This window comes from Natator depressus, chromosome 6 (assembly GCF_965152275.1).
Source record: "Natator depressus isolate rNatDep1 chromosome 6, rNatDep2.hap1, whole genome shotgun sequence".
In the NCBI taxonomy this organism is placed as follows: Eukaryota; Metazoa; Chordata; order Testudines; family Cheloniidae; genus Natator; species Natator depressus.
This window is the reverse complement of record NC_134239.1, coordinates 123,962,663-123,981,727: the sequence shown is the minus strand read 5'-3', so window position 1 is coordinate 123,981,727 and position 19,065 is coordinate 123,962,663. Positions and strand designations below refer to the sequence as shown.

Sequence of the window (19,065 nt, the reverse complement as noted above, 5' to 3'; positions counted from 1 at the left end):
CTGAGATGATGTACCCCCTGGAAGACCACTGCATACTGTAATGTACTTTAAACTAGATAAAGTTCAACATCTGATTAAAGTTGTGAAGAACAGGAAAATCCACATTAACCTGGTGTCGCATAAACCAGCTGTCACTTCTGATAGGAAGCTGGAGTCTTAATCACAAAGGCTTGAAAGTCACTTCCTTATTTAAACGTCCACTAGCACCTTCTGAACTTCATAAGGTTAACGCAAGGAAGAGAGAGGCTGTGTGTTTCTGCCCTGCTGCTAGCTTTCTCAGCAATAATGTGTTCATTTTAAACTTGGCTGGTAGCAAAAATACACTGACATACTGTCCCGTCTCCCAACAGCTAGGTGTGCTTCTGTCACACTCAGCAAAGGGTTGGACTGTTTAGCTCAGGTTTAGGACCCCCAGGTGGAGTAAACAGGAGTGCTCCAGCTCCGGGACTGGTAAAGTTCAAGTGATTGATAGTCTCCAATTAGCTACTATTAGTGTTACTGGGCTTCTTTATTTTGTAGTCTCTCCTTACAGAGCTCAGGAATGGTCGTTCTGAAGAAAGTGTGGTCTGCATCCAATATCCTTATTTAAATCACGCGGAGAAAAGAGACTATGATCTTTAACAGATATTTTAAAAAGGTGATCTCCAGACGAAGGAAGGCAAAAACGCTCAGGTTGTATCTAGACAATTTTAAGGAAGTATACACACAGCTGGTATAAACCTCAATGTGAAACACACTAAGGGCGAGGACAATATGGCAGTCTGTTTATTTTGGATTAAACAATGCTTTTTTTAAAAAAATAAATAAAACCTAGACATCACCAAGAAAACAATATATTAGAGTACTATCAATTACATTAAATAGAACCCTCACCACAACTTAAAGTAGTCCTCAGCTGAAAAGAGAACAGTTTCTAAGGCCTAATTGTTCAAAAACAAGAAGAGATTGTTCTGTAGGAACCTTCATTACTCACAATACCCTATTCATAACTGTAGTTTTTGTCACTCTCCCACCATATGTTACCATTGAAACAAGGGTTTTCTTGCCATCAGTGGCAAGAATTGCTAAAATCCTTTACCCAATGTTCAGAGCAGACAGGACAATCCAAAGCAGCTTCAAGCCTTTGGTACCAGGATTTGGGATTTCTTTGCTAATCAGCAATTCAATTTGTGTAAGCAGTTACCATCAGAGAAGAATGTACATCTGGCCCAGTAGAATCAAGCGTGGCAAGTAATAAGTCAAATGTGTTCACTAACTTGGAGCACACCACTGATACAGAAGGTGTTAACTCCTGTTCTCAAATGACATTAATCTAAACAGAACAGACATACGGAAAGCCTTACTCAAGATGAGAGAAATATTTTGCACTTTAAACAACTTTAGAATTTCCTTGCTCTGTGCACAAGCCACAAGTTTATAAGTGACTGCTTTGAATCTTTCCAATATATCAGCTAAAGTGCAGGGCCTGAATATGTAGTCCGTATTCAGTTGATATTTTAAAATATAAATGAAGTATGGCCAATAAATGTCTACTATAGCCACATTATACCCTCCAACTCTAATCTGTTCAATCTAATTTTTGGAAGCTAATGGCTATTAAACTTTTAGGTACATTAATGTCAATAGCACTGAAGTCTACGTTTTAAGGTTAGAAATAAAACAAGTTCCTTTTCTGCCTTACTACTGCTGCGTAATAGGGTGCGTTCCCCACACAGATTACATTTTCCTTCAATGAAGTACAGAGAGAAGCTAAACCCCCACACTACCTGCCCTTTGGCTACCAAGAAGCGCAGAACTTTAGAAAAATACAAGGCAAGAAAAATTTTGTGATTAAAAATATATACCTTTTGTTAAAAACCATACCCTTTATAACCCAGCTAAGAACAAAAAAACAAAACAAAAAAAAGCTTCACTTAGGCTGAACAGTAGTAAAATTAGTACCAACAACTCATCACCCCCCAAGACCTTTGAAAATGTCATTCAAATTGCAATTTTTACACATCTGTTGTCCGGTATCTACAGGGCTCATTACATTTGCAGCGACAAACTATTTAAATTTTCCATGAAGAGAATGAGTTCGTATCACAAGGTCCTCCACCAATAGTCTTCACAAAAAGAGAAGCTGGAAGTTCTTAATTAAAGAATTTTTGACACATGTAGTTTTCTTCAGATACTGAATATCCAAACTTTTTATAGAAAGCCACATTTTTGGGCAGACACTCGAGAGTAATTTTATAACAGTTCAGTCTCTTACTTAGCAACGTAAGTGTAGACATTAATCTGAAAGAGACAGAACACCAATGGTTATATAAAATGGCATTGGATCAATTAAAGTTCAGTTCTTCAGCATGAATGCAAACATTTCACTACTACTATTAGATGAGACCTCTCTGTGTAGTAGAAGCTTAAACTGCAGTGATAGAGGCCGTTCAGTTTTCTACCTGAAATATTACTTCAACTTTTACTTCGGGAAAAAAATTCATTTTGAGTTTGTTGCAGCGGCATGAAGGAAGCACAGCACCCTTTCTTACAGTAGATCATGAAATGCCATTGTGTAAAATGATTCACATGAATTAAAACAGATTAGCTAACTTCCCATGGAGAATGTAGAAGCATCTATTAAAGGGCAGTTCATTTCAGCTGTTAGGTAGGTACTTGCAATTCATTAGTCAAACATGCCCTCGAGCACAATGTGACTTGAGGGGTGTGCCCATGTCCGCATGCACACGCAGAGGAGTGATTTGTTACGGCTTGAGCCTAGTTATTGATCAGTACATGTTCATCGAAGCAACTATAGCATGTGTGTTAACAGATGCTAGAAGCTGGATGGGATATACGGGGTTCCTGACCTGTATGGTGTTACAAGGTAAAGACTGTGAAGAAATACTTACAGTTTGCCAAGCTGCTTTCCTCTGCATTCGTCACTTACTACAACATCTTCTACCCTTCCTCTCTGAGGAAATATATGTGTGTGTGTTCAGTTTACTATAGCACCTTTAAGTCATTTTTCAGTTAAATTAACAAGTGAATCTCTACCATTGCATCATATTTTGACAGGCAAGGAAAACAGAACTTAAAATGACAGGTTTCAGAGTAGCAGCAGTGTTAGTCTGTATCCGCAAAAAGAAAAGGAGGACATGTGGCACCTTAGAGACTAACAAATTTATTTGAGCATAAGCTTTCGTGAGCTACAGCTCACTTCATCAGAGCTGTAGCTCACGAAAGCTTATGCTCAAATAAATTGGTTAGTCTCTAAGGTGCCACAAGTTCTCCTTTTCTTTTTACAGATCTTAAAATGTCTTTGTAGCTTACATGAAGAGTATACTAATCTTATTCAGTTTGACAGTAAACTGTATTTACTATTTTTGAAAAACAATTAGTTTAATGTCATTTTTTTCTCTATAATTACAGTCTGGAATGCACAAACACACCTTTGCACATGAATGAGTAAATTTATGTTCTATAACCAGTGTTGCTGTAGCAACAATCTGTCCCAGATTTGTATCTTCCACAACAGTCACATAGTAATCACCGGATCTCTTCATGTGTTCGAAGGTTTCTGTGGGAACAGGAAAATAGTAAGATAGTTCTAATCCATTAATAAAATGTGTCTAACAGCCACATGAACTTATTTCGAAGGATAAATTCTAATTCATAGCACTGAAGAATTCAACGCCACAACCCAAGAGGCGATCAGGAAATTAGAAACGGACAAAACTCCAGGGTCAAAAAGGATCTGTTTCAAATTAGGATGGAAATGGCCAAAAAAGAGTAGACAATACAAATTCCTGTGTTCTGAGATGCAGGGAGAAGACCCTTCCCTTGCTGCTAGCATCACAGACCCGCTAAGATCAAGATAGAACACTCTTCCTCACAGTGACAGACTTTAGCTTGAAGCCCTATTAGTTTTTGTAAGCAGACCAATGAAAAAAGGGTAACAGGATGACCTGGGTAATTATAGGCCTGTCAGCCTGACACTGATCACAGGCAAGATAATGGAACAGCTGGTATGGGACTCAGTGAAGAATTAAAGGAGGGTAATGTAATTAATGCAAATCAACACAGGTTTATGGAAAACAGATCCTAATTCAGGCCTTGTCTAGACTGGCAAGTTTCTGCGCAGTAAAGCCGCTTTCTGCAGTGTAACTCCCAAGGTGTACAGCCTGCCAAGCCACTTTGTGCGCAGAAACTCCTCAGCTGCAGCGCTGCAAAAAAATCCCACCTCGACGAGAGTCGGAAGCCTTACAGTGCAGAGGCTCCAGCGCTGTATTGGCAGTGTAAACACATTACAGCACAGAAAGCAATCAGCTGGCCTCCGGAAGGGTCCCATTACCCCTCAAGTGGCCGGTCTGCTCATGGTTTTGAACCATGGCTGGCTGCCCCTCCTCTTTCAAAGCTGACAGCCCTTGTGTCCTGTGCTGATCTGCTCCGGGACACAAAGCAAACCATTAATGTGGAATGCTTGTGCTGTTGAGGGTGTGTGTGTGAGACACACTCTGTCCCCCAAAACACACACACTCTCTCTCTCTCTCCCCCCCTCTCCATACACGCACATTCCCTGTCATACACTCTGCCCCACCCTCCGCTTCAGTTGAAAAGCAGCTGGGAATCTAGTAGGATGCCCATGGAACAATGGGATTGAGAAATCAGCATCATGGGACACTGTGCCTTCCCCGTGAGGCATTGCAAGCCCTTCCCGAGGCACCCTGCGGCCAGTTGCACAGTGGGATAGCTACCACAATGCACTGCTCTCTTTGCCATTGCAAGAGTTGCTAATGTGGATGCGCTCCAGCGTCACAAGGAGCATAGAGTGGACACGCAACAGTGGTTTAATTCCAGCGCTTTAATAAAAGTGGATAAACTTGTTGCGCAGAAACTTGCCAGTGTAGACATACCCTTTCTTGGTCTCTCTCTCTTTTAATGAGATTACAAGTTCGGTAGATAAAGGTAACAGTGTTGACATAATATACTCAGATATTAAATGGATTAAACACAGGCTAACTGATAAGTCTCAGAATGTGATTTGGGCTGGGTTCTTGGCCCCACATTAGTTAACATTTTTATCAGTGACCTGATAAAGTTTCAAGATGACACAAAAATTAGGAGTGGTAAACAATGAAGAGGACAGGTCACTGATTCAGAGCAATCTGGATCACTCGGTAAGCTGGACTCAAGCAAATGATATACATTCTAATACAGCTAAATGTAAATGAATACCAAAGAATGTAGGTCATACTTCCAGGATGGGGGACTCTATCCTGGGAAGCAGTGACTCTGAAAAAGTTTTGGGGGGTCACGGTGGATAATCAGTGGAACATGAGCTCCCAGTGTGATGCTGTGGCCAAAAGAGCCAATACAATCCCGGGATGCATAAATGGGAACTCGAGTAGAAGCAAAGAGGTTATTTTACCTCTATATTTGGAACTGATGCGACTGCTGCTGGAATAGTGTGTTCTGGTACCCAAAATTCAAGAAGGATGTTGATAAATTGGAGAGGGTTTAGAAAAGAGCCACAAGAATAATTAATGGATTAGAAAACATGCCTTATGGTGATAGACTCAAAGAGCTTGACCTAATTAGCTTAACAAAGAGAAGGTTAAGAGGGGACATGATTAGTCTAAAAATATCTATAGTATGTGGGAAATAAATATTTAATAATGGACTCCTCAGTCTAGCAGAGAAAGGTATAACACGGTCCAATGGCTGGCAGTTGAAGTTAGACAAATCCTGACTGGAAATAATGGTGAGTGTAATTAACCATTGGAACAACTCACCAAGGGTCGTGATGGGGGCTGGCCAGGTGAGACCCACCTCCGGGAACCTCCTCCAGCTGCAGCAGCTCCACATCCCCGCACTGCTTCCTGCCCCCATCACTTCCCAACCACGGGGGGAGGGCTCATTGCGCAGGGATCAGCTGCAGAGCTTCTTGCAGCCAGGGGGAAGTTCCCAGAGGTGGATCTAACCCGGCCCTGGGAGCGGCCCCTGTAGGAGAAGAGGAAGTCCCGTTCTGTCCCTCCCCAGCCCCACCAGGACAGCATTGGAACCAGGCGGCTCAGGAGGCCATATCCCTCTGACTTTTTAACAAGGGCACAGTTTGGGGGGCTAGGAGGTGGAGTTGCCCTCACAGACTGCAAGCCTTGGGTAAGAGCTGCACTTCACGGTGGGGGACCTGATCACGGTTATCAGCTCCCACACCATGAAACAGTACCGCCTCCTGGCCCCTCAAACTACGCCCATGTTAAAAAGTGAGGGTGTGTGGGCCCCCCCCCCCCCCGCACTTCTACAAAGGTTCTGGCACCTTGCCCCCACCCCTGCCCATCCCCGGCTCCAGGCCCAGCATTTGGAGGTTAAAGAGGCCTTGAGTTGGGGGGGGAAGCGGGGTGTGTGTGTGTGTGTGTGTGGAACCACAGTGCCCCCCTGACCACGGGGCCCTGGGTGGTCACTCACTGTAAGGCTGGCCCTACCCCTGCTCAGAAAGTGATGACATCCCCCCATACCATGAGACCCTCATGTTTGCGCTTCCAGCTGCCTAGCTCTGAAGGCAGCACCTCCATCAGCAACAGCACAGGAGTAAGGGTGGCAATACCATGACCCCCTTACAACCCTCTTTTGGGTCAGGACCCTCATGGTTATAACATTGTGAAATTTCAGATGTAAATATCTGAAACCGTGAAATTGACAATTTAAAAAATCCTATGACTGTGAAATTGACCAAAATGGACAATGAATTTGGTAGGGCCCTAGTTACACAGGAGGTCAGACTAGGAGAACACAATGGTTCCTTCTGGCCTTGGAATCTGTGAAACAAGCTCACTGCCTCAACAGGAGCAAAGACAAGCCCCAACTTCAAACTGCAAGTGGTGATGGACAGACCATGACAAGACATGTTCTCTCTAAAACTCTACCTGAACACAAAGAACTAGAATTTGTCCCATTTGTGCGCGTGAACTCTGAAGTCACCTGGGACAGGCGAATGAATGTCACAGTGACCATGAGATTCTAAACCATCTCAAAATGCTGAAATCTGCCTGGAGAGGCCTGGGCTAACAAACTCTCCTGTGGCATCATCCAGCTACAGAAGTCAAGAGGTTCATTCATGATCAGATTGCTGTCAAGATTAATAACTTCCTGTTTCCACCCTTCCCCTTTTCAAATGCCAAAATAACGAATAATGTACTCACTGATAAACTGTTCAGGGCTGACAACTCCAGCTTCTGTCAGCTGACCCAGAACCTTAAAAAAGCCTGTTGCAGAAAAGTACAACAACAACAAAAAAGTTTAATGCCAGATAAAGATCAGCAATTAACTAGAAGCCCAAAGAATATGGCTCCAGCATTTCAGGTACAAATTCTAATCTGTAAGTCTGTGCACACAATTATGCAAGCAAAAATAGCACTTTACACCATATAGTTGTACCCACGCAGAGGAGACAATGTGACACCTGAATGATTACTGAAACAGCTCCTAGAACGCCCCCTTGTATTCCTTCAAGATATGTAACACATACCACACAAAAGCAACATTGACGTTTTCCAAGTAAAGTGAAGTTTTTAAGTACGTTGAGATTCATGATGTGAAGGGAACAGATTTCTCCATATACCACCTACCATCTAGTTTAGTTACATGTAAAGAACTCCACATACTCCATACGTATACTGACAGAATTCTATATCCTGAAAGCGAATTCAACATTAATTTTGAACTCACGCCATAAGCAATGTTAAATGATTGTCTAATGCTGTAACAATGAAGTGTTTTGAAAGCAGACAAGAGATGTGAATCAAAGCAAAGACAGAATGCTAAGAAACTACGGGTACGACCCTACAGCCTTGCAGGTTCTCAGAGCCTGCGGTCCAGCCCAAGCCTGAACCTCTACCCTGCAATTAAACAGCCCCATAGCCTGAGCCCTATGAGCCCAAAGTCAGCTGACAAAGGCCAGTCACAGGTGTTTAATTGCAGTGTAGACATACCCTATCAGGTTTACATTTTCATGGATCCTCAGAGAAATAATCTGAATGTTGAACTGTATTTTCAAAACAAGTTTTCCCAAGTTCCACAGCTAAAGAATTGGTTGAATTTTCTAACATTCAAATGAATACGAATCAGTATATTGTTTTTAAAAAGACATGTATGTTACTTCTACAAGAGATTGTGATGAACAGGAACGTGTGGATTACTTGAAAGATTTGAGCTTTAAGATTTGTTTTTAGTGCATTCTAAATATCGGGAAAACCTGTTTTAAGTGACCACGAGCAAGTATCAAACGCCTAAGCACTCAGCTACCACAATGGGGCCCTATACGGACCTAGACGAGATATAAGAGGTGGTTCTCAACTAAAGGACAGATTAGATTGGATTGGATTGTAAATCTCAGAACGATTTCAAAATGGTTAATAATGAAGTGAGGGCAACCTACTGGAAATGGTTGAGTGCAGGTTGCACTGTGTACAATTCTGATCCACAATATTCATTACACAATAGGAAATAGAACTGGACTTCACCTCTATTTATATCAGCAGTGCAAAGGGGTCTCAGAACTAAACCACCCCCTGGGTCTAAAGGCGAGATGGCAGGAGAAAATGTTGCTATGTTCTGGCTCCAGTCAAGTTCCTGAAGGAGACCTGGGTCAAACATTGGTGTGTCATCAGGCATCATGGCAGCAGGGGTTGCAGGAGGTGTACTGAAATCAAAACATAGATGCATTCTATAAAAAACATTTGAGATTGAGTTAATATTTATACCCAGTAATCCTGGTAGCTACATAGTAACATGATTTTACGTTTATACCCTTATTCCAGCTATTTACACAGTAACATGTGTTTTCTCTATGATGCAATGAGAAGTTAATGAAATTTAATCTCCTATTTACTTTATCAGCAGTTGTACTGTTTGAACTAGAACCTAGCAGGATTTGGGGTTAAAAACAAACAATAAAAGTACATACTTTGAAGTTCCTTAATGCATGTTAAGTAAAGCCCATTTGAATAGCAACTTAATTTTTGTGCTAATGAATCAAACTTCTTATGGAATTAAGGTAACTAGAGCAGATTTTGTACAGTATGCTTAGCATTTACACCCAGTTCAAAAAATCTAGCACTCCAAATAAAGAAGAAGAAATGCAAACTTCGCTACTGTACCTCAAAACTATACAGACTGCAATTTGGATAAGCAAAATTACACACTTTTTGCTGACAGAATTTTTTTTTCAACTATTCATTCAAGGCCACACTAGTAGTTTAAAATTTACAAAATCAAATGCAGTCTTTACTGAAAGGTGTAGGTTTTCACTGACTGTTTTACCACTTGGCTAATACTGCCATGGTTACAGTCTGACAACTGTAAATGATTAAAATAGAACATGAGGGAAATGTTTGTTATTCAGTGGGTCGGGGGACGAGAATAAAAAATGGGAAACAAGGGAAATTTTGCTGATTTCTTTAATTTAGAGGTACATTATTTGTGTGTGTGTGTGGCTTCTGTAACTAGACTATCTGATGGGGTATATAAAATGAACTAGAACGCAAAAGAGCGACTTCTGAGGCTAGATTTTCTTTTTTAAAAAGAGTCCTCTTTATCTATCTTCAGTTGAACCAAAAAGCCACCGCTCTTCAATGCAAGATACAGTGTTCATATATACCACTGGACATGCCAAAGTAAACTAAGTTGTAAAACGTATTTTATTGGGATCCCTATATTTAAAAAAATGCCTTTTACATGAATTATAAGACAGTGCAACATCTCTGTAATGCTGTCTAGGGAAAAATGCAGAATGTGTTACGTATGAGGCATTTTAATGGAATCCAGAGCACAGAAGTGTCAGATCAGAAGGCAGCACTGTGAGTACAACAGGAAGCACTAAATATTTTCTCTCTACCTGCTGGTATACGATGACCTTTACATATACGCCCTTTTCACAAACACTGATATACTTAAATGAAAACATCTGCAGTGTATATCCCTTCTGGCTAAACGCTAACAGAAACTCTCCACCTACCTTTAAAAAAAAAAATTGGAAGTAACACTGAACCTCTACTGAAGGATCTCACGGAGCTATACAATCAAATTAAGCCTAGTACTCTTATGCGGTAGCTAAGTATTACCTTAATTTTAAAAGGTGGTGAAACTGAGGCACCAAGAGGTTAAGTGACATTCCCAAGGTCTCAGGAAAGCCAGGAATGGGAATGCAGGCTTTTTGATGCCCAGTCCTGGGCTTTAGTGACTAGATCATGCCAATGTCTATAGTGGACTTTCAAGCTATAATATGTGTTTGAATTACTCTAAGGCTGACAAGAACTAAGCCACTGTAATTCAAGCCATAGCCCTGGTATCTCATATGATAGCTAATGTTATGTCGGACTAAATAAACCCGAGCATGCCTAGTTTTAGTTGCTGGATCATCCTATGCTGCTATTAACCTCTCTCTTTAAAAAGCTTACCCAGAACTCATGGCTGATCTATGCAGAACAAAATTGGAAGTAATTTCAGTATTGTGTTAGAGAATGCTCAGAACACACACTGAAAAGAAATATTAGAGAAGAGAACACCAGGAAAATTAACATCTTTTCATTTAGTATTATTTTGATAACGTAATAAACTAACTTATATAATTCAAAGCTACAAGACACAAGGTTGGCTGGTACCTGGGTTTCCTCTAGAAACCAATAGGAGCTTGGATCAATCCCAGCTCAGACTGGGAAGGAGTGCAGAGGACCTGTTCAATATCAGCACCCATGACAGTTTAAACAGACATGAATATGCTTTGAAAAAGTCCTGTCCTCCTTTGCCAGAGATGAGGGGGCCTGGCAGGAAAGGGGCAGTCAAAAACTATTTCAGTGTACTGCAAACTAATTATAGGGAATTTCCACTTCTAAGACCACGTTCTGCAGTTGGGGACATGTGAGCAATCTCCAAGGAAGTCAAGTGAGCTGGGAGCTTACACCATCAGGAAGAGTTTGAACCACACTGAAGGTGTGTGGAAAAAGCATGTGATGAAGTGAGCTGTAGCTCACGAAAGCTTATGCTCAAATAATTTGGTTAGTCTCTAAGGTGCCACAAGTACTCCTTTTCTTTTTGCAAATACAGACTAACACGGCTGTTACTCTGAAACATGTCCTCACTGTAGCAACTCTGAGACACCTGCCTCCTTCCACTCCCTTCTGACATCATTGTGCTGTGCTAGTCTCCAGGACACATCAGGGCAGATGGCAACAGAACTATGGTAGAATCTCAGAGTTACGCACACCAGGGTTACAAACTGGCCTGTTAACCACACACTTCATTTGGAACTGGAAGTACACAATCAGGCAGCACCAGAAACGAAAAAAAAAAAATGTAAATATAGTACCGTGCTGTGTTAAACAAACTACTACAAAAATCAAGGGAAAGCAGCATTTTTCTTCTGCAAAGTAACGTTTCAAAGCTGTATGAAGTCAATGTTCAGCTGTAAACTTTAGAAAGAACAACCATAACATTTTGTTCAGTTACGACCATTTCAGAGTTACGAACAACCTCCATTCCCGAGGTGTTCGTACTCTGAGGTTCTACTGTACTTAAAATTTGTATTCTCACAGAGCCATTAGTCGCCATAGTTAATTAAACAAAGCCAGGAGGGGAGTGAACATCTCTTTAGAGGAGACCAGGCAGACTTCCCCTAAGGGAGAGCTGTCCAGGGATCCCAGCCACAGGTGAACGCTAGCTTAGCCTGCATGGAAAAGTTACAATGAAGTACACCCAGGGTCAGCCTTAGGCTAGGAGAAAAGAGACTTCTTTCCCCTACACTCTCATCCCCCTGTCCCCCCCACCATATCCCCCACTCTGCCTGCCCCACACACAGTCTCACCCCAGTCCCCACACAGCAGGAGCCCCCTAGCCCCAACCTCCTTCCCAACCATGTGCTCCCCCAGTCCAGCCCCAACCCCTGGATATCCCCTAATCCAGCCCCCCACCCACCCGGTATCCCCAGTCCAGCCCCCCTTCTCCCAACGTGTGCCCCCTCAGCCCAGCCCCCATCCACTGTGTACCCGCCCCAGCCAGCACCCCCCCTTAAACTACTGTATCTCCCCAGACCTCCCCTCCCGTAGCTCACACTGAACGTACCCCCCCACCGAACAACCCCCCCAACCTGGTCCCCCACCTACCCCCCGGGGCGCTCACGCAGCGACGGGCGCGGGGCTCCAGCGGCCTCCCCTCAACGCCGGCTCCGCGCCGCGCTCGCCGCACGGACGTGGCAGGGGCGGGGCCAACACGCAGGCGGACGCAGAGCCAATCCGCGGGCCCCGCCCCGCGGGAACTCCGGGCAAAGCGCTGGGCGGCCCGGAGCCTGAGTGGGCGGGGCTGGGCGAGGAGAGCCCCTCCCCCCGGCGGGGGCGCCCCAATTCCTACTCGGGACCCCTCCCCCCTGCGGGCTACCCCCATGGGGGCATCCCACTTCCGACAGAGACTCGGGGCCCCTCCCCCCGCCTGGGGAGCCCCTCCCCCCAGGGAAATCCTCCCCCGACCTGGGGCTCCCCAATCCCTACAGAGACTCGGGGCCCCTCCCCCCGCCTGGGAGCCCCTCCCCCCAGGAAATCCTCCCCCCCCCGACCTGGGGCTCCCCAATCCCTACAGAGACTCGGGGCCCCTCCCCACACCTGGGGAGTCCTCCTCCCAGGGAAATCCTCCCCCCCCCGACCTGGGGCTCCCCAATCCCTACAGAGACTCGGGGCCCCTCCCCCCAGGGAAATCTCTCCCCCCCGACCTGGGGCTCTCCAATCCCTACAGAGACTCGGGGCCCCTCCCCCTGCCTGGTGAGCCCCTCCCCCCAGGGAAATCTCTCCCCCCCCGACCTGGGGCTCCCCAATCCCTACAGAGACTCGGGGCCCCTCCCCACACCTGGGGAGTCCCTCCTCCCAGGGAAATCCTCCCCCCCCCCCGACCTGGGGCTCCCCAATCCCTACAGAGACTCGGGACCCCTCCACCTACCTTTCCCCCCCGATTGTGGCATGTAGGCATCTGCCTCACAACCAGGAATGGACATTAACAACAACTAGGCACAAGAGATAAATGCCCTTCCACATGCCACCGCCACCACCAAGCTGGGCATTCCAGTGTCTCTAACCTGGGCAGATGATGTTTGACACATTGCATCTTCCTCCCCTGTCTGAGCTTTCCATCTTTTTATAATTTGGCAATATTTGTACAGCTTGGCCTGCCAATAAAGATTTTTTATTGGATTTGATCAACCTCAGAAGTGTGTTTTGGAGGGAACGTAAAACCAAGGCCTGGGCCACTTGTGGACACTAAAAACCCATACGGCACCTTTGACATATAGAGTGTGTTTAAAACACTATGCTGGAGAAATTCCAGTTTGCAGCCACACACTGCCTCATATAATTCCCCTTGTAGCTTCACTTGATTACAGTTTTCTTCATTTCCTGCTGTAAAATGTTGGGCATTTTTGGTGTGTAATGCTGAACAGCTGCTCTCTTTTTACTTCAGAGGTGGCTGCATGTCAGTAGGGGGTGATATGAGTCCTATGTACAGAATATTCTATGTGTAAAATGTTTTGGGATTGTTCTGATTGGAAGCTCTATAGAAATGTTAATCGCCGACATTAATGGCACAAGTGGCAGCTCTCATTACTAAAGCATCCGACCATTTTGAAATTTACCATCTTCAGATGCTTTTGGGTGGCACTGGGGCTCTATCAACCAACACAGAGGTTGCCCAACCATCTAGCATCTATCAAGCATTTTCCTGTGATTTGTGCTCTACATTGAGGCCCTCTTAGGGCCCCAGGGATTTAGTAAGGGAGGGGGAATGAGGTTGGGACACTGGCAGACCAGGGGCTAGCTCTTGCCAAGGCTTAGGCTCAGCTGAGCACTGACAAATTCATTGCTGGAAACCAGTCTGTTTCACCTGTCTGTCAGAAATGTTAAGATGGGTGTTGGACTTATTTAGTTTTTAGACTTTATAAAATACATGTAAATTGCTGCATTCATTAATCTCTCAATTTCTTTATCATCTGCTGTAAGGTAATATTTAAGTTTTTGCATGGTAACTGTCAACCCAGTCAAAAGAGATCATCTCCTGTTCATCGAGAAGACCTATCAAAACTAAATTGGCCATTGTGGGGCATCACAATACAAAGACTTTATTAATTACCCCCTTGCACCCATAAAGAGGCTAGGTCCCCTCAGCTTGAATTCTGGAAGAAAGAAATAAAAATAGCTGACAAGAAAATGTGTTATCTCTTTCGCTGTTTGGACTCTCCCTGGGCTGGAGCTACAAAACAGGCCTGGGTTAGCCATAAAAGACATTCAGAGCTAACAGCTTACTTTTACTCAGTCACCTTTTAAACCTGTAACTGTCACTCATCTGTGTATATATGTTACCTGTTTTAACCTTGTAATAACTCTTTCATTTCTTTTCTTAGTTAATAAATCCTTACATAGTTTACTATAGAATTGGCTGCAAGCATCGTCTTTAGTGTGAGATCTAAGGTGCAAACTGACTTGGGCTAAGTGACTGGTCCTTTGTGATTGGGAGTAACCTGAATAGTGTTGTGATTTTTGATGTAAAGTGACCAACTATCACGAAGGGTATGTCTACAACATGAAATTAGGTCGATCTTATAGAAGTCTATTTTTAGAAATCGATTTTATACAGTCGATTGCGTATGTCTACACTAAGCGCACTAAGTTGGCGGAGTGCGTCCTCACTACCATGGTCAGCATCGACTTTTGGAGCGTTGCACTGTGGGTAGCTATCCCACAGTTCCCGCAGTCTCTGCTGCCCATTGGAAGTCTGGGTTGAGCTCCCAGTGCCTGATGGGGCAAAAACATTGTCGTGGGTGGTTTTGGGTACATGTCGTCAGTCGCCCCTCCCTCCGTGAAAGCAAGGGCAGACAATCATTTAGTGCCTTTTTTCCATGCAGATGCCATACTGCTGTCAGCAGACGGTGCAGTAGGACTGCTAACCGCCGTCGTCATCCACCACTTCCACTGCAACTCTGCTCTCCTGGTGCCATGAATCCACCTCACAGGTCCTCTCGTCGTTCTGTATAAATATCTATTCTCGTGGCATCCGTCGTCATCCACCGCTTCCGCTGCAACTCTGCTCTCCTGCAGATGCCATACCACGGCAAGCATGGAGCCCGCTCAGCTCACCGCTGCTGTTGTGAGCATTGCAAACACCTCGCGCATTATCCTGCAGTATGTGCAGGACCTGCAAGAGCAGGCGAGGAGGCAACGACAGCACGATCACGATCGTGATGAGGACATGGACACAGACTTCTCTCAAATCATGGGCCCTGGCAATTTGGACATCATGGTGGTAATGGGGCAGGTTCATGACATGGAACGCCGATTCTGGGCCCAGAAAACAAGCACAGACTGGTGGGACCGAATAGTGTTCCAGGTCTGGGATGATTCCCAGTGGCTGCAAAACTTTCGCATGCGTAAGGGCACTTTCATGGAACTTTGTGACTTGCTTTCCCCTGCCCTGAAGCGCAGGAATACCAAGATGAGAGCAGCCCTCACAGTTCACAAGCGAGTGGCAATAGCCTTCAGGAAGCTTGTAACACCAGAAAGCGACCAGTCAGTCAGAAATCAATTTGGAGTGGGCAAATCTACTGTGGGGGCTGCTGTGATGCAAGTAGCCAACGCAATCACTGAGCTGCTGTTATCAAGGGCCGTGAGTCTGGGAAATGTGCAGGTCATACTAGATGGCTTTGCTGCAATGGGGTTCCCTGACTGTGGTGGGGCGATAGACGGAACGCATATCCCTAACTTGGGACCGGACCACCTTGGCAGCCAGTACGTAAACCACAAGGGGTACTTTTCAATGGTGCTGCAAGCACTGGTGGATCACAAGGGATGTTTCACTGACATCAACGTGGGATGGCCAGGAAAGGTGCATGACGCTCGCATCTTCAGGAACTCTGGTCTGTTTGAACAGCTGCAGGATGGAACTTACTTCCCAGACCAGAAAATTACTGTTGGGGATGTTGAAATGCCTATAGTTATCCTCGGGGACCCAGCCTACCCCTTGCTCCCATGGCTCATGAAGCCGTACACAGGCACCCTGGACAGTAGTAAGGAGAAGTTCAACTACAGGCTGAGCAAGGGCAGAATGGTGGTAGAGTGTGCATTTGGATGTTTAAAAGCTCGCTGGTGCAGTTTACTGACTAGGTTAGATCTCAGCGAAACCAATATTCCCATTGTTATTGCTGCTTTCTGTGTGCTCCACAATGTCTGTGAGAGTAAGGGGGGGACTTTTATGGCGGGGTGGGAGGTTTAGGCAAATCGTTGGCCAATTACGCATAGCCAGACACCAGGGCAATTAGAAGAGCACAGCTGGGCACACTGCACATCAGAGAAGCTTTGAAAACCAGTGTCATGACTGGCCAGGCTACGGTGTGAAAGTTCTGTTTGTTTCTCCTTGATGAAAACCCGCCCCCTTGGTTGACTCTATTTCCCTGTAAGCCAACCCACCTCCCCCCTTCGATCACCACTTTCAGAGGCAATAAAGTCATTATTGTTTCAAAATCATGCATTCTTTATAGATTCATCACACAAATAGGGGGAAAACTTGCAAGGTAGCCCGGGAGGGGTGGGTGAGGAGGGAAGCACCGGGTGGGGTGGTGGATGAGGGAAGGCAGGAAGGACAAGGCCACACTATAGTTCAAAACTTATTGAATGCCAGCCTTCTGTTGCTTGGGCAATCCTCTGAGGTGGAGTGGCTGGGTGCCCGTAGCCTCCCCCTCATGTTCTTGGGCATCTGGGTGAGGAGGCTATGGAACTTGGGGAGGAGGGCAGGCGGTTATATGGGGGCTGCAGCAACAGTCTGTGCTCCTGCTGCCTTTCCTGCAGCTCCACCAGATGCCTGAGCGTGTCAGTTTACTCCCCCATTAGACTCAGCATTGCATCCTGCCTCCTTTCATTGTGCTCCTGCCTCCTCTCATCGCATTCATTTAATGCTTTCCTGGACTCTGCCACTGTCTGCCTCCATGCATTCTGCTGAGCTCTTTCAGTGTGGGAGGACTGCATGAGCTCTGAGAACATTTCATCGCAAGTGCGGTTTTTTTGCCTTCTAATCTGCGCTAGCCTCTGGGATGGAGATGATGGGGGCATGTAGAAACATTTGCAGCTGCGGGAGGAAAAAAAGGAATGATTTCTTTTCAGCCAAAGGCAAACAGCAGGAATGGGCCCCACACTACAAGAAGGATGTGGATAAATTGGAGAGAGTCCAGCGAAGGGCAACAAAAATGATTAGGGGTCTGGAACACATGACTTATGAGGAGAGGCTGAGGGAACTGGGATTGTTTAGTCTGCAGAAGAGAAGAATGAGGGGGGATTTGATAGCTGCTTTCAACTACCTGAGAGGTGGTTCCAGAGAGGATGGTTCTAGACTATTCTCAGTGGTAGAAGAGGACAGGACAAGGAGTAATGGTCTCAAGTTGCAGTGGGGGAGGTTTAGGTTGGATATTAGGAAAAACTTTTTCACTAGGAGGGTGGTGAAACACTGGAATGCGTTACCTAGGGAGGTGGTAGAATCTCCTTCCTTAGAAGTTTTTAAGGTCAGGCTTGACAAAGCCCTGGCTGGGATGATTTAATTGGGGATTGGTCCTGCTTTGAGCAGGGGGTTGGACTAGATGACCTCCTGAGGTCCCTTCCAACCCTGATATTCTATGATTCTATGATTCTATGAATGTCCCCTTAAACAAATTTCCCATATTTCAACCAGGTGGCCATGAATTATATCATTCTCCTGAGGCTAACACAGAGAGTACCTCCAGGAGAGCTTCATGGTGATGTCCCTGGTGGATTTCCGCTCCATCCCCAGACACGTTAACAGACTTTTCCAGTAGCTATACTGGCCGCGAATGCATCCCAAGTCTTCAGGGCAAATTAATCATTAAACACGCTTGCTTTTAAACCCTGTACTATATTTATAAAGGTACACTCACCAGAGGTGCCTTCTCTGGCTTCATGGTCTGGGATCCCGCCTTGGGAGGGCTAGGAGGATATTGGCTCCAGGGTGATGAACAGTTCCTGGCTGCCGGGGAGAAGGGATTCTCCACTTGCCTTCTGTGAGCTATCCTCAACCTCCTCCTCCTCATCTTCCTCAACCACAAAATCCTCATCCCTGTTGTGTGAGACTTCCCCCTTGCAGGTGTCCACGGACAGTGGTGGGGAAGTGGTAGGGGCTCCCCCTAGAATTGCATGCAGCTCATCATAGAAGCGGCATGTGCGGGGCTCTGACCTGGAGCAACTGTTTGCATCCTTTGTTTTTTGGTAAGCTTGTCTCAGCTCCTTAACTTTCACGCGGCACTGCTGTGTATCCTCTGTCCATCATGCCCTTGGAGATTTTGGCAAATATACTGGCATTTCGTCTTTTGGAACAGAGTTCTGCCTGCACGGATTCTTCTCCCCATACAGCGATCAGATCCAGTACCTCCCGTTCAGTCCATGCTGGAGCTCTTTTGCGATTCTGGGACTCCATGGTCACGTGTGCTGCTGAGCTCTGCATGGTCACCTGTGCTGATCAGCTCGCCAGGCTGGCCAAACAGGAAATGAAATTCAAAAGTTCCCGGGGATTTTCCTGTCTACCTGGCCAGAGCATCTGAACTGAGAGTGCTGTTCAGAGCGGTCACAATGGAGCACTCTGGGATAGTTCCCGGAGGCCAATACTGTCGAATTGCATCCACACTACCCCAAATTCGACTCAGCAAGGTCGATTTTAGCACTACTTCCCTCGCTGGGGAGGAGTACAGAAATTGATTTTAAGAGCCCTTTAAGTCAACAAAACAGGCTTGGTCGTGTGGACGGGTACAGGGTTAAATCGACCTAACGATGCTAAATTCGACCTAAACTTGTAGTGTAGACCAGGGCTGCGACTCCATGGTAAGACTGTTATAATGCTTTAGGAGTTCACACTTACGTTACTGGGTTGGTGAAATCTAATTATAGGTTAGACAATTATAGAAACACCAGTTTGGGGTCTCTGCCCTGCTTCTTGACCCTCTGCCCTGAGGCCGGCACTGAAGGTCATGAGCAGCTCCAGCTAGCGTGGCAGAGGGTGTTT

General features: G+C 45.4%; 1 protein-coding gene across 2 annotated transcripts; it reads right to left on the bottom strand.

The window, feature by feature from the left end:
• Window positions 1–520: 520 nt before the first annotated feature.
• On the bottom strand, window positions 521–12,268 carry GNPNAT1 (glucosamine-phosphate N-acetyltransferase 1). 2 transcript variants are annotated; one of them, XM_074957224.1, is made up of 6 exons: window positions 12,138–12,268; window positions 8,502–8,680; window positions 7,182–7,244; window positions 3,432–3,559; window positions 2,892–2,953; window positions 523–2,280 (listed from the first exon to the last, which is right to left on the bottom strand). In XM_074957224.1, the coding sequence occupies exons 2-6, from the start codon at window positions 8,653–8,655 to the stop codon at window positions 2,133–2,135; spliced, it is 555 nt and encodes a 184-aa protein (XP_074813325.1). In that variant the 5' UTR covers window positions 8,656–8,680; window positions 12,138–12,268; the 3' UTR covers window positions 523–2,132. The 2 variants fall into 2 exon arrangements, with proteins under 2 accessions (XP_074813326.1, XP_074813325.1); XM_074957225.1 differs by lacking the exon at window positions 12,138–12,268 and having other exon boundaries at window positions 521–2,280; window positions 8,502–8,677.
• Window positions 12,269–19,065: the final 6,797 nt, after the last annotated feature.